This window comes from Elephantulus edwardii, unplaced genomic scaffold, assembly GCF_000299155.1.
Source record: "Elephantulus edwardii isolate Elephantulus edwardi_28Jun2011 unplaced genomic scaffold, EleEdw1.0 scaffold00084, whole genome shotgun sequence".
Taxonomy (NCBI): domain Eukaryota; kingdom Metazoa; phylum Chordata; class Mammalia; order Macroscelidea; family Macroscelididae; genus Elephantulus; species Elephantulus edwardii.
Window position 1 is genome coordinate 11,274,978 of NW_006399834.1, and position 13,044 is coordinate 11,288,021.

Consider the following 13,044-nt stretch of genomic DNA (forward strand, 5'->3'; position numbering starts at 1 on the left):
AGTACAGATTATTGATAAGCCTTCCTCTGATCTTGATTCTACATTCTTCTTCAGAGTCCAGTTTCTCAAATAATTTTCTCAGCATACAGATTGAATAGGAATGAAAAAAAAATATAGCCTTTCTTATTTGAAACCATGTACTTCCTTCTTAATTTGAAATCACGTAGGAGTCTCTTGCTCTGTTTGCACAATAGCTTCTTGGTCTAGGTATAGGTTTCACATAAGCACAATTAAATGCATTAGGATTTCTGTTCTTTCAATGTTAGCCATAACTTGTTATGATCCACACAGTCAAATGCCTTTGCATAATCAATAAAGTATAAATAGATATTATTCTGGTATTCTTTACTTTCAGCCAAGATCCTTCTGACATCAGCAGTGATATCCCTGGTGACAGCCTCTTCTAAATCCTGCTTGAAGTTCTGGTAGTTCCCAATCTATGTAGCCATTTTTGAATCATCTTTAGTAATATTTTGCTTGCATGTGATATTAATGATATTGTTCAATACTTTTTACGTTCTGTCGGTTCACCTTTCTTGGGAATGTGAACAAATATGGACCTCTTCCAATCTGTTGGCCAGACAGCTGTCCTGCAAATATCCTAGTATAGACTGGTGAGCACATCCAAGGCTGCATCTGTTAATTGAAACACATCAATTGATATCCCATCAATTCCTTGGACCTTATTTTTTGCCAATGCCTTCAGTGCAGCTTCATCTTGCTCCTTCATTAACACTCACTCTTGTTCATATGGTACTTCCTGAAGGTTTTCAGTGTCAGTCAGTTCTTTTTGATACAGTAACTCTGTGTATTTCCTCCATTTTCTTTTGATGCTTCCCTGGTCATTCAACAAATTGCCCACATTTTTTGTTATGTGATGTCAAGTCAACACTGACTCATAGTGACCCTTTGTACAACATCTCTGAATCCTACTCTATCCTAAACCAATTTCATCATCTCTGATGCACCTACTTATTACCCCAATAACTGAGCTAATCCTTCCCATCCAGGCTCTTCCTCTCTTGTGCTATATCTCTACCCTTCTAAGCATAATGTAACTCTCCAAGGACTGGTCCCTTCTTGCAACATGCCCAAAATATATCAGATGGAGCTTCAAAATCCTTGCTTCCAAGGAGCAGCCTAGTTTCACCCTCTCTTTGATGGACCTGTTTGTTTTCTTAGCAGTCCAGGGTCTATTCAATACTCTTTTCCAGCAACACAACTCAAAGGCATCACTCATTCTTCTATCATTCTTAGTCATTGTCTAACTCTCTAATATATAGCAAATGATTGTGAAGACTGTGCCTTGATCAGACATGCCTTGGTTTCTAGACTGCCATCATTACTCTTCAGTACTCTGGAGAAGTCCCTGACAGCAGATTTTCCCAGTGCAATTAGTCTTTTCATTTCCTGCCTGCTGGTACCTAAAGTGTTGATTGTGGAGCCAAGCAAGCATGAAGCTGTTAGCAATCTCAGTCTCTTCACTGTCTGTCATGATGCTACCAGTTGGTTCAGTGGTGAGAATCTTTATTTTCATGCTGTTGAGCTTTAATCCATATTGAAGGCTGCAGTCTTGACTTTTTGCAGCAAATACCACAGGTCCTCCTCTGTTTCATCAAGCAAGGTTGTGTCATCTGCATAGTACCTTTCAATAATGCGTCTTGAGACTTGGATTACCATTCTCTCAGCTTGAGAAATGCAGAGCAAATTTTTCCCTTTTTATTCTCTAATTCCAGCTCTCAGCACATTCTGTTGTATTACTTTGATTTGTCTTTTCAGGCTGTCCTTTGAAATCTTCTGAGCAGCCCTTTTACTTTGGCATGTGTTCCCTTTGTTTTGGCTTCTCAATGCTCTAGTTTAATTTTCATAGTCTCTTCTGATGTCCATTTGGGTTTTTGTTTCTTCTCTGCCTTTGAAATGACCTTTTACTCTCTTCATGGATTATATCCTTGATGTCATCTCACAACTCTTCTGGTCTTCGATCATTGCCATTCATTGCTTCAACCTAGTCTTACAATGATTTTGAAGTTAATATGAAATAGATTCAGGAGCATATTTTGGTTCTTGTAGGTTTGTTTTAATTTTCTTCAGCTTCAATTTTAACCTGCACATGAGTAATTGATGATCTGACTTATAGTCTGTCCCTTATTTAGTTTTAACTGCCTATATTGAGCTTCTCCAATGATTCCTTCCAGAGATGTAGTGAATCTGATCCCTATCCGTTAGGTGAGATCCATGTGTAAAGTTGCCATTTGTTGTTGTTGTTATGTGCCATTGAGTTGCTTGCGACTCATAGCAACCCTATGCACAAGAGCTCTAAACGCCATTCTATCCTGTGCCAACCTAGCCATCTCAAATGCACTCATTCCCACCACTCCACTCACAGAATCGATCCATCTCATCGAAGGTCTTCCTCTCCTGCGCTGCCCCTCCACTATGCCAAACATGATGTCCCTCTCCAAGGACCAGTCCCTCCTTGCAACATGCCCAAAGTATGTCAGACGAAGCTTCAGAATCCTTGACTCCAAAGAGCATTCCGGCTTCACCTTCTCCAGGACAAACCTGTTTGTTCTCCTAGCAGTCCGTGGTATCAACACTCTTCTCCAGCACCACAGCTCAAAGGCATCAATTCTCTTTCTATCATCCCTATTCACTGTCCAACTCTTTGACGCATAGCACATAAATGCAAAGACTATAGTCCGGATCAGGCGCACCTTAGTCTCCAGCCTGACACTGTTGCTCTTCAGTACTCTTGAGAAGTCCCTCACAACTGACTTTTCCAATGCAATTGCAAATGCCATTTGCATTTTAAAAAAAGGAATTTTCAATGTATATATCGCTGAAAATACATAGTTTGAACATTTAGTTTCCAGCCTCATTTCTGTCACCAATCCCATATTTTCTAACTACTATTTTTTCCTCATTGTTTCAAACATTTGCATCCCAGTCACTAGTTAACATTACTACATTTTGATTGCATGTTTGGTCAATTTCAAACTGCAAGATTTGCAAAAATTTTCAATTTCTTCCTTTTTAGCTTTAAACGTAGGAACATATATTTGAAATAACAGTTATATTAGCAGGTCTTCCTTGTATGTATACGGATAATATCCTCTCACTCACAACATTGTACTTTTGGATAGACCTTAACATTCACTTATGAATGTGACACCATTCTTCTGTTTTTCATTCCCAGCACTGCATACCATGTGATTATCTGATTCAAAGTGGCCAAGCTAGTCCGTCTCAGCTCATTAATGCCTAGAATGTTGATGATCATGCATCCCATTTCATTTTTTACAATTTCTACTTTTTCAGCATTCAAGCTTCATACATTCCATGTTCCAGTTATAAAAGTTTGTCACTATTTTTCCTTATTTTGACTGACTTCCAATCTGGGCTCTACCTCTAATACTCTCTTTGTGTTTCTCTACTGTTCATAGGGTTTTCAGAGGCCTGTTATATAAGTGGCTGGCCAATCCTGCTTCCTAGTCTGTCTGAATTAGGGAGCTCTACTAAAACCCGCCTATCGCGGAGTAACTTCTGTGGCATTCAACACACCAGTGACATTGCTTTCAGCATCACAGCAACCCACAAATTATCTCAGTACAGCAAGCTGGCAGACAAGTGCTTTACCAAGTAGCACAATTTATTCCCCAAACACAACAAACTGAAAATTGAGTTTGTACCTCTTTAAGCCAATCAGGCTTCACACCAAGATCAAGAACTACAGACCTGAGACCCCAACCAACTGTTAATCACAAAGACCCACCCATGAGGTCCTAATTGATTTAACAAAAGGCTCCAAGCCCGGAAATGACTGCTAGTCAAATAAAAAACCTGACTTCCAGATCCAAATAGCTTCTTCAAACAAGAGGCTTCCAAATCCCAACTGACTTTTAATCAAATAAAAAAGCCTACCTTCTGCATCCCAACTGCTTTAGATAAGAGGTTTAAAATATTCTGAACTAACCTTGATTATAACTTTCTGACTTTCCTATTATGGTTCTATGTGGATTTTGAGCTATCGCATTGGTTTTTGGACCCAGTAAAGCCGTACGTTTGGTGTTGGGATAAGTAGAAACAGGTGTGAGAGTGTGAGGGACATGTCTCACCTCACTAGAACTGGTTTTGTGTTGTTTATGTTGTTGATGGAGACAATTCCCTTTTGTCAAATTGGTAAAAGTCAGCTATGGCCATCCTCACTCGAGCGTGCACTTTTTTATGAAGGTCTTCCTCTCCTTCATTGACCCTCCACCTTTCCAAGCATGATGTCCTTTTCCAAGGACTTCTCCTAAAAACATGCCCAAAGTATCTAAGATAAAGTTTGGCTATAAAACTTCCTCTACGAAGCACCCTGGCTGCACCCTCTCTGAGACATAGTTGTTCTCTTAGTAGTCCATGAGGCCTTTATTACTCTTCTCTAGCTCCACAATTCAAAGGCATTGATTCTTCTTCTGTCGTCTTCATTCACTGTCCAACTTTCAGATGCATAGAAAGTAATTGAAAAGATTATGCCAGAATCAGATGCACCTTAGTCTTTTAAAATGACATCCTTGTTCTTCAGTACTTTGGAGAAACCCTTGCCTATAGACATTCCGAACACAAGTCTTGATTTCCAGGCTGCTTGTTCCAGCGGTGGTGAATGTGTAAGATGAAATCATTGGCAATGTCTTATCTCCTCTCCGTCTATCACTTACTATATAACACAAATTTTTAAATTGTATAACCAAGGTAAAGCCTACCTTTCTAGATTCAACACAGCTTAACCCTGTGGGCCTTTCACACACACATATACACATTCCTTACCTCTGTCTTAAATGTACCCCTACCCACCTTTGTCCTTGTTTTTGTCTCGTTATTCTTTAATTTTTAGGTATTTCTAGAGTAGAAATGGTGCTCTCTTTTATAGTCTCATAGTATCCTGCCTTTACCTCCAGAGACATTGTCCTAGTTTTTAAGCCTATTTTTACACTATTATTTTTCCACTCTGTTTCTCCACTTAAAGCACAAGCTCGAAGGGGAGCAAGCATCATATCTGTCTTGCTCATGATTGTTTACTCTTTTTTAAGTTTCGTTCAATTCCTGGCATATGGTCAGAATTCAGTAAATATTGTTTGTCTATGACTATAATATTTTATGAGTGTGACATTTGTGTAGTTTATAGAAAAAATACCTAAGACATCTAATCCATAGAAAACAATTTGATAAGAAGTTAGTCACAAATTACTATTGCTCTGCACTTGGAAGTCTAAGAGATTCCAGGGTAGGGCTACTTTTACCACCTTTCTGGAACTGGAATTTACCCTAATCTAAATTTTCACATTCTTTAGGTGTTTTTCCTTTTACCATTTGTTGAGTGATATTTTTATGTTTAGATTGAAAGCCTTATAGTCATGAGATTAATCATGCTATTTATAAATGGTGATAAAACTACTAAATAATGAGCATCTATTGTGTTATATAGACAGAATGAATAAGAAAATGGTCATTTGTTATTAAGCTATGCTTTTGTGCAACTTTCTGGAGATGTTACTGAATTATTAAAATGCTATTAGCATATTAATATATACATATGCAACACAAAGAGAATTTTTACTCAGAAATGTCAAAACTACAGGTTTATTTATCTCCCTGTTTGTCTTTACTTACACGTGCTGTAAGTAACTTTAGCCTTTCGTGTTCCTATTTTTGAAAAAAATAACAATCTATCATCTTCTGTCTATATATTTCCTAGTGGACTATGAATGCTGTTTTTCAGTTAAAATGCATTAATAGAGGGCTCTCCTATTCTGATAATCTTATTGATGAAATTATAAGATTATCCAGACATTGCTATCTCTAAACCTCCAATAGTAGAGTGTTTTTCATCTTCATTCTAGAAGAGAGCTACTACTTTCTCATCAATTAAAAGGTAAAATCAAGTAGAACATTAGTAAGGTATCTATAGAACCTGTCCATTTAAAACAAAGTTTATTTAGGATCTATTTTTGTACTAGGAGTTGTGGAAATTCAGAGAAAGAAATGGACATGTTCTATTTCTCAATTTAAAATTTTATTTAGATGATATTTCATTAAGAGCTGAGTTTAAGTCCTTCATTTGCTGTGTCAGTTTTTCTCACGTGTAGAATAAGAATGATAAAATACTCATTTCATCAAGTTAATGTGAGGAGTAAATAAGAATACACGTAAATATTTATACCATTTCCTTGGATATAAAAAAGATTTGGTGTATATTAACTGTTACTACTTTGAGATATTTTTTTTTCTGGTAGGTAACCTCTTAACTTTTGTTTTCCTCTGTTTCTCTCTATTTTTCTCCTATTATCATCAGATCTTAATTTCTAAAACACGAGTTTAATTGTATATCCTCCTCTAACCTATTCCCCTAATTTTTAGAAGTGTTTAGTGGTTTTCTATTAAGAAAAAAGTTTTACACACATTGATGACAGCCCCTCACCATTTGACCTTCACCTTTTTTTATCAAACCATCTTCTGCCTCAACCACCCACATTTTTCTACACAAACGTCCCACAGTATGCCTTATTCCTTCTTCTTACTTCCAATGAGAAGAAATAATTCTCTATAGAGAAAGATTCCTCTTACTCTTCCCAGAAAAATTTTTCAATCCTTGTTTATTCATCCCCCTTTAGAATTTGAGGAGGCCAGGTGGCATAGTTTGTAGCATGTGGTCAAATGTCAAAAGACCAAATGTCTCCACTCACAGGTTTGAGGGACAATGATAGGCAGTCTCCTCCCACTAAGATTTATAGCCTCAGAAACCTGGTGGAGATAGCATTGAGCTCTTTAGCATTTACCACATTGTTGTTGTTGTTGTTGTATGCCTTCAAGTCAGAACTGACTCATAGCTGATCCTTCAGCAGGTTTTCAGAGGCAGTAAATCATGCAGGATGACATTGCCTACCCTTTTCCCACAGAGCAGCTGGTGGATTTAAACTTCATGTTTTGGGCATTGCAGGGTAACTGCTTACCCATTGCCCTTCAAGCTCCCTCACCTGTTACTAAAGCTACCTGAATATGTCTCTCTTCCATTAGCTTGTGAGTCCCTTGATAGCAAGAGTTATGTTATGTTCTATCACTTTATTACTAGAACCTTATAGGCACTTAGTAATGGTTTAATTATATTTTAATTTAAATATATTTTTCCCCCTAGGTTCTGGGCCTTCTCCAAAACATGAGTGTTTTTCAGTGTCCAAAATGTAAACACAAAACTCACATTTTTGGTGCTGATGGTGCAAGAAAATTAGCAAGGAACCTTGACCTTGATGTTCTAGGTAAGGTCATAGGATATTATTTTTCATTTTAAGTAGGAGAAGGGAGAATGGAGATGAGGTATATAGGATATGGAAATGGAGAGTGTTTCAAATGATAAATTGCTTTGGTTTTCGTGTTTGAAAATTATGTTGGTACAGTCATGTGTGGTAACTTTTCTTTGCGTTTTTATAATGCTTCATTCCTGGAAGGCCTTTTAAAAATGTTATTTTCTCTACTAGGTACCGTAATAACTTCTCCTCTATGTAAAAATTGTCTGTAACATGAATTTTAGTTTTTCAATCTGATAACTTTTATGTGACCATTTTAAACCATGGTCATTAGTTTGTTTGCCAGCTTGATAACACAACTCTCAGGATAAGCAAATACATGTGAAAATTCCTGTGCAGGATGTAATAGCAACTTCTGGAAACTTCAATTCTTGGTGCATACTTACAAATATTTTCCTGATCACTTCTGGATATTTTCTGTAGACTTTGTACATGTGTTTGTTATTGTTGTTTTTATGTGCTATTGAGTCACCTGCAACTCATAGTGACCGTATGTACAACATCCCTAAATCCTGCTCTACCCTGTGCCAATCTTATTGTCTCTGACACACTTATCCCCATTACCTCAGTCACTGAATCAAACCATCTCATTGAAGGTCTTCCTTTCTTGCGCTGTCCCTCCACCCTCCCAAGCATGACATCCTTCTCTAAGAACTGGTCCCACCTTGCAACATGTCCAAAGTACGTTAGACAAAGCTTCAGAATCCTTGCCTCCAAGGAGCAGGCAAGGTCTCACCCTCTCTAGGATGAACTTGTTTGCTCTCCTAGCAGTCTGTGATATATTCAATACTCTTCTCCAGCACTACAGCTCAAAGGCATCAGTTCTTCTATCATCCCTAGTCATTGTCCAGCTTTCCAAAGCATAGCAACTAATTGCAAAGATCGTGGCCTAGATCAGGCACACCTTAGTCTCCAGACTGACATCGTTGCTCTTCAGTACTTTAGAGAGGTCTCTGACAACATATTTTCCCAATGCAATTAGTCTTTTGATTTCCTGGCTGCTGGTACCAACAGTGTTGATTGTAGAGCCAAGCAAACTAAAACTGTTAACCATCTCAATCTATCCTGATGCTGCCAGTCAGTCCAGTGGTGAGAATCTTTGTTTTCCTGATGTTGAGCTTCAATCCATATTGAAGACTGCAGACCTTGATCTTCTGCAGCAAGTTCTTTGAGTCCTCCTCAGTTTCAGCAAGCGTGGTTGTTTTTACTAGACAATAAACTAGAAATTCTGAAATTTGTGTTATCTAAACTGTTCTGTTTATAGCAATGAATTGAAAGGTTATTTGTTATTATGTTACTGTTATTAGGTCCCATCAAGTTAAGTAAGACTCATAGTGATCCTATAAACAACAGATCTAATCCCTGTCATATCCTGTGCCATCCTCACAATCTCTTACACATTTGAGCCCATTGCTGTAGTCATTGTGTCTCTATCCACCTGATTGAGGGTCTTCCTCTCTTTTGCCATCCCTCACCTTTCAAAGTGTGTTTTCTGTCTCCAATGAATAGTTTTTCTTAGCAACATGCCTGAAATATAGGAGACCAAGTTTTATCCTCTTTGCTTCCAAGGAGCACTTTCTCTAGCTGTATCTTCTCTACCTCTTTGTTCTTTTGATAGTCCATGGGAAAGTCAGTACTCTTCTCCAACACAACAATTCAAAGGCATCAATTCTTCTGTCATCTTTATTCACTGTCCAGCTCTCAGCTAGGATATTTAATGTTATGAGAAGACCTCAAAGGCATATGCTAAATTTTAAAAAGCTAACTTATTTTTTATAAAATTAGAAACTATGTTTTTATATTATAATTATGAATGAATTGCTATTATAGGCAAAGATAGATGTTAGATGTTGAATAGGGAGATAATAAAATTAATTATTAGTTTAAGGTAGTTAAAAATAATATCCTTTGGAGACTGAGGAATTTACTAACATTCTCTATTATAATTAACTTTCTAAAAGTTGAAAGTTAAATATATTATTGTTGTTATGCATTTGCACTATGGCAGGCACCACAATACTAGTTGAATACTAATGATATATTTTGATATATTACAATAATTATGGGCACTAATTATATTCTGCAACTGTTTTTCATTTAACTAACCTAGAAAGTTCAATTTCCCAAATCTGCATAATTACATAATAGATTAACATTCACTTATATAATAAAGGAGATGTGTAATTATAATGGCATTGTTGAATTATGTTGGCAATATTATAATTTCCTAACTTATATATGGTCGGTACAATTTTGTAAGTCCGTTATTTAGAGTTAGAAACACATTTCCTGAAGAAACAATCTTGTGTATGTAAGTTCCATTTTAACCAACAACTCACCGTGTACACTTACCCTAAAAATGTTTCAGAAACACCAGTTACTGATTTCAGAAAGAGAATATGCTACTGACTTTTGTGTCCAAAAGTGTTTTGGTAAAAATCATTCAAAGATTCAATTTAGGATACAATTCTTCATTTCCTTCTTTTCTTATTTTTTTTTAAATGCAGACAAAGTGACCCAGACGGGACTCACATATTCTAGAGCAGTGACTCCAAAAAAGAGGTTGAAATAAAGGATGAAAAGTAGAAAGAATGGAAAGAGCTCTCATAGCCATCACCTTTGGACGGGTTAAACCTCCTGTTGTTGTTATGTGCTATTGAGTCAGAACCAACTCAGAGCTAACCCTCCAGCAGGTTTTCAGATGCTGTAAATCTCACAGAAAGTAATTACCCATCTTTGTCCCACAGAGGTACTGATGGATTCGCTCTTCCTGCCTTTTAGTTGGCAATATAACTCTTTACCTAGTAGCCCAAGAGAATTCTCTTGGTTAAACCTCCTCAGAACCTTTTTTATCCTTCACTGAATCCCTAGAAGCTTCTTCATGTATTTGTTGTTGTAAGGTGCTATCAAGTCAATGACAACTTATAGCAACCCTGTGAACAATAGATCTGAACCTTGCCTTATTCTACACCATCCACACTATCTGATATGTTACAGTCCATTGTTATAGTCACCGTGTCAATCTGTCTTGTTAAGAGTCATCTTCTTTTTCTTTGACCCTGCACCTTTCCTAGCATTATGTCCTTTTTCAGGAACAAATAGGTCTCTCCTTTAGGATATACAGCCAGGGTGCTCTGTAGAGGCGAGGGTGGTAAAACTTCATCTCACATACTTTGGACATGTTAGAGGAGCCAGTCCTTGGAAAAGGACATAATGCTTCATCCATTGGGTTGTATTTTAAATGACTTGGGTTTTATGTGGGTTTTTTGTATTTTTATAAAATGACTCTTCAGAAAATTTTCCCACATATATCTTCAAGGACAATAACATGAAGAATAATTAAGACCTCTGACTATTGCAGAGAAATAGCCCTTTAACCCATTATATTTTTAAAATATATCCTCACTTCCTTTACATCTAACCCCTCAAAAGATCAAGGTCAATTTGCTCTTTAATCATTGCTCATGATTTTAGCCCCTTCTGTGCCTCTCTAACTACAACTGTTAGCCTTTTCCTCCTCTCATTCAGCTACCTTTTGCTTTCTAGTGTTATTTCTCCTTCCTTCCTGGCTTGCTCCTCTGCTCCTTTAGGTAGAATTGTGAGTCCGCAAGAACAGAAATAAATTCAGTAGTTGATAATGAAAATTTTACTCTTTGATCTTTGACTCTGACCCTTTATTAGTATAGTACTTTGGAAATGAAAGCATTCTGAAAGTTCTGAAATCAATATTGGGAAAACTTCTTTGGATTTCTAAGTCAATGTACTGCTTTCATCATTTTTGGGTGATTTTCACCAAGATCATTATGTGATATTAATTATATTATTACGTAACTTCTACATTTTCTTGGATCACCTTTCTTTGGAATAGGAGCAAATATGTTCATCTTCCAGTGAGTTTCCTTGCACAGACTAATAAGTATATCCAGGACTGCATCTGTTGGTTGAAACATGTCAATTGGTAGCCCATTGATTCCTGAGGCCATATTTTGTGTCAATGTCTTCAGTGCAGCTTGAACTTCTTTGATTACCATTGGCTCTTGGTCATATGCTACTTCCTGAAATATTTCAGGGTTAACCAATTCTTTGTAGTAGAGTGACTGTGTATTCCCTACATCTTCTTTTGAATCTTCCCAATAGCATTCAAGACATAGCCCATAGCATCTTTTAGTATTGCAGCTAAAGGCTTGAATTTGTTTTCCAGTTCTCTCCACTTGAGAAAAGCCAAGTGAATGCCTTTTTATTCTCTAACTCTATAGCTCTTGGCCCATTCCATTATAATAATTTACTTTGTCCTCTCAAGCTGCCCTTTGAAAACTTGTGTTCATCTCTTTTCACATCTGCATCTTTCCCCTTTGTTTTATCTTCGCAATACTCTGGTGCAAGTTTTAGAATCTTTTCTGACATAATTTTGGTCTTTTACTTCTCCTGTATGTAATGATCTTTGCTCTTCTCAGAGATGATATCCTTAATGTCATCTCACAGTTCATCTGGTCTTCAATCACTAGTGTCAGTGTCTCAAATATATTTGTTCCTCTACCATGGACAGTGTTTGGTGGAGCTTTCTGATTAAAACAAGCTTGGAAGTAGGAGTGGCATCCACTTCTGAAATGGCTTGCCTCCAGAAACCCCATGAACTTGTAGAATTGAAGAAAGTTATGCAAGTGTTCAAGCCTTTTGTTCATAGGATCACTATGAGTTGTCTACAACTTGACGGCACTTAACAGCAACAACATAGAGCTCAGTGGGGCCAGTGAACAGAAAGTGATGCTATCAAGCCAAAGGTAGGCAATTTTAATCTGCAGCCCTTAGGCCTGGTTTTAATTGTTTTTGGTCAAACACTCTTCTAAGTTGTATAGCACTGGTCTATCCATTTGCTGTACAGAGGTAACTCATGGTTGCTGTGATGCTGAATACTGTGACACTGATATGTCAAATGCTATAAAGGTTTCCTATGGTGGACAGTGTTTGTTTGATGGAGCTCCCAGATTAAAACATGCTTGGAAGCAGGAGTGGCATCTACTTCCAAAATAGCTTGCCTCCTGAAACCATGGGAACTTGGAGAAATGAAGAAAGTTATACAAGTATTCAGGTTTTTCATTCATAGGGTCGCTATGAGTAGTCTACAACTCAATGGCGCAACCATGCACTTCATATTATAAACTGTAGTAGGTTTGTATCTTTGTGACATATGTTTACATTACATGGTGTGATGCTGAATGATTATTTAAATAAATGCATATATGCACACACACAGATATTTCAGTAATTCTTGTGTGGATTTGAAGTGGTGTGAAAGTTTGAATACTTAGCTCTTCTATGTATGGCTTCTTTTTATTGCATTTCAAATATCAACCTTTGACTTCATTTGTGAAACTCACTGCCATGGAATTGGTTCTGAATCATTGTGACCTTCCACTGGGTTTCTGAGCTGATGGAAGAGAAAGACTATTGGATGGTCTACAAGAGCATTTCATTCCTAAATTCTAATTAATATCTACTAGTAAAATATCCTTAAGAACCTCTCTTACCTCAGTTTTTGTGCTTCTATATCCACAAAAACCCCCTAGAGTTGCTATAATCAAGAATGCTTTAGGCAGAATATTAAATGATCCAGGAAATATTAAAAGAAGATGGAAAGAATATACTGAGTCACTATATCAAAAGGAATTGGCAGACACAGAATAATTTAATGAAATAACAT

General features: G+C 37.0%; 1 protein-coding gene across 1 annotated transcript in view; it reads left to right on the forward strand.

Moving 5' to 3' along the window:
• LOC102848407 (iron-sulfur protein NUBPL-like) overlaps positions 1-13,044 on the forward strand; it is a 279,757-nt gene that overhangs the window by 240,695 nt on the left and 26,018 nt on the right. Inside the window, 1 exon segment of the mRNA XM_006889978.1 lies at positions 7,175-7,295. Coding sequence (XP_006890040.1) covers positions 7,175-7,295 — 121 coding nt within the window.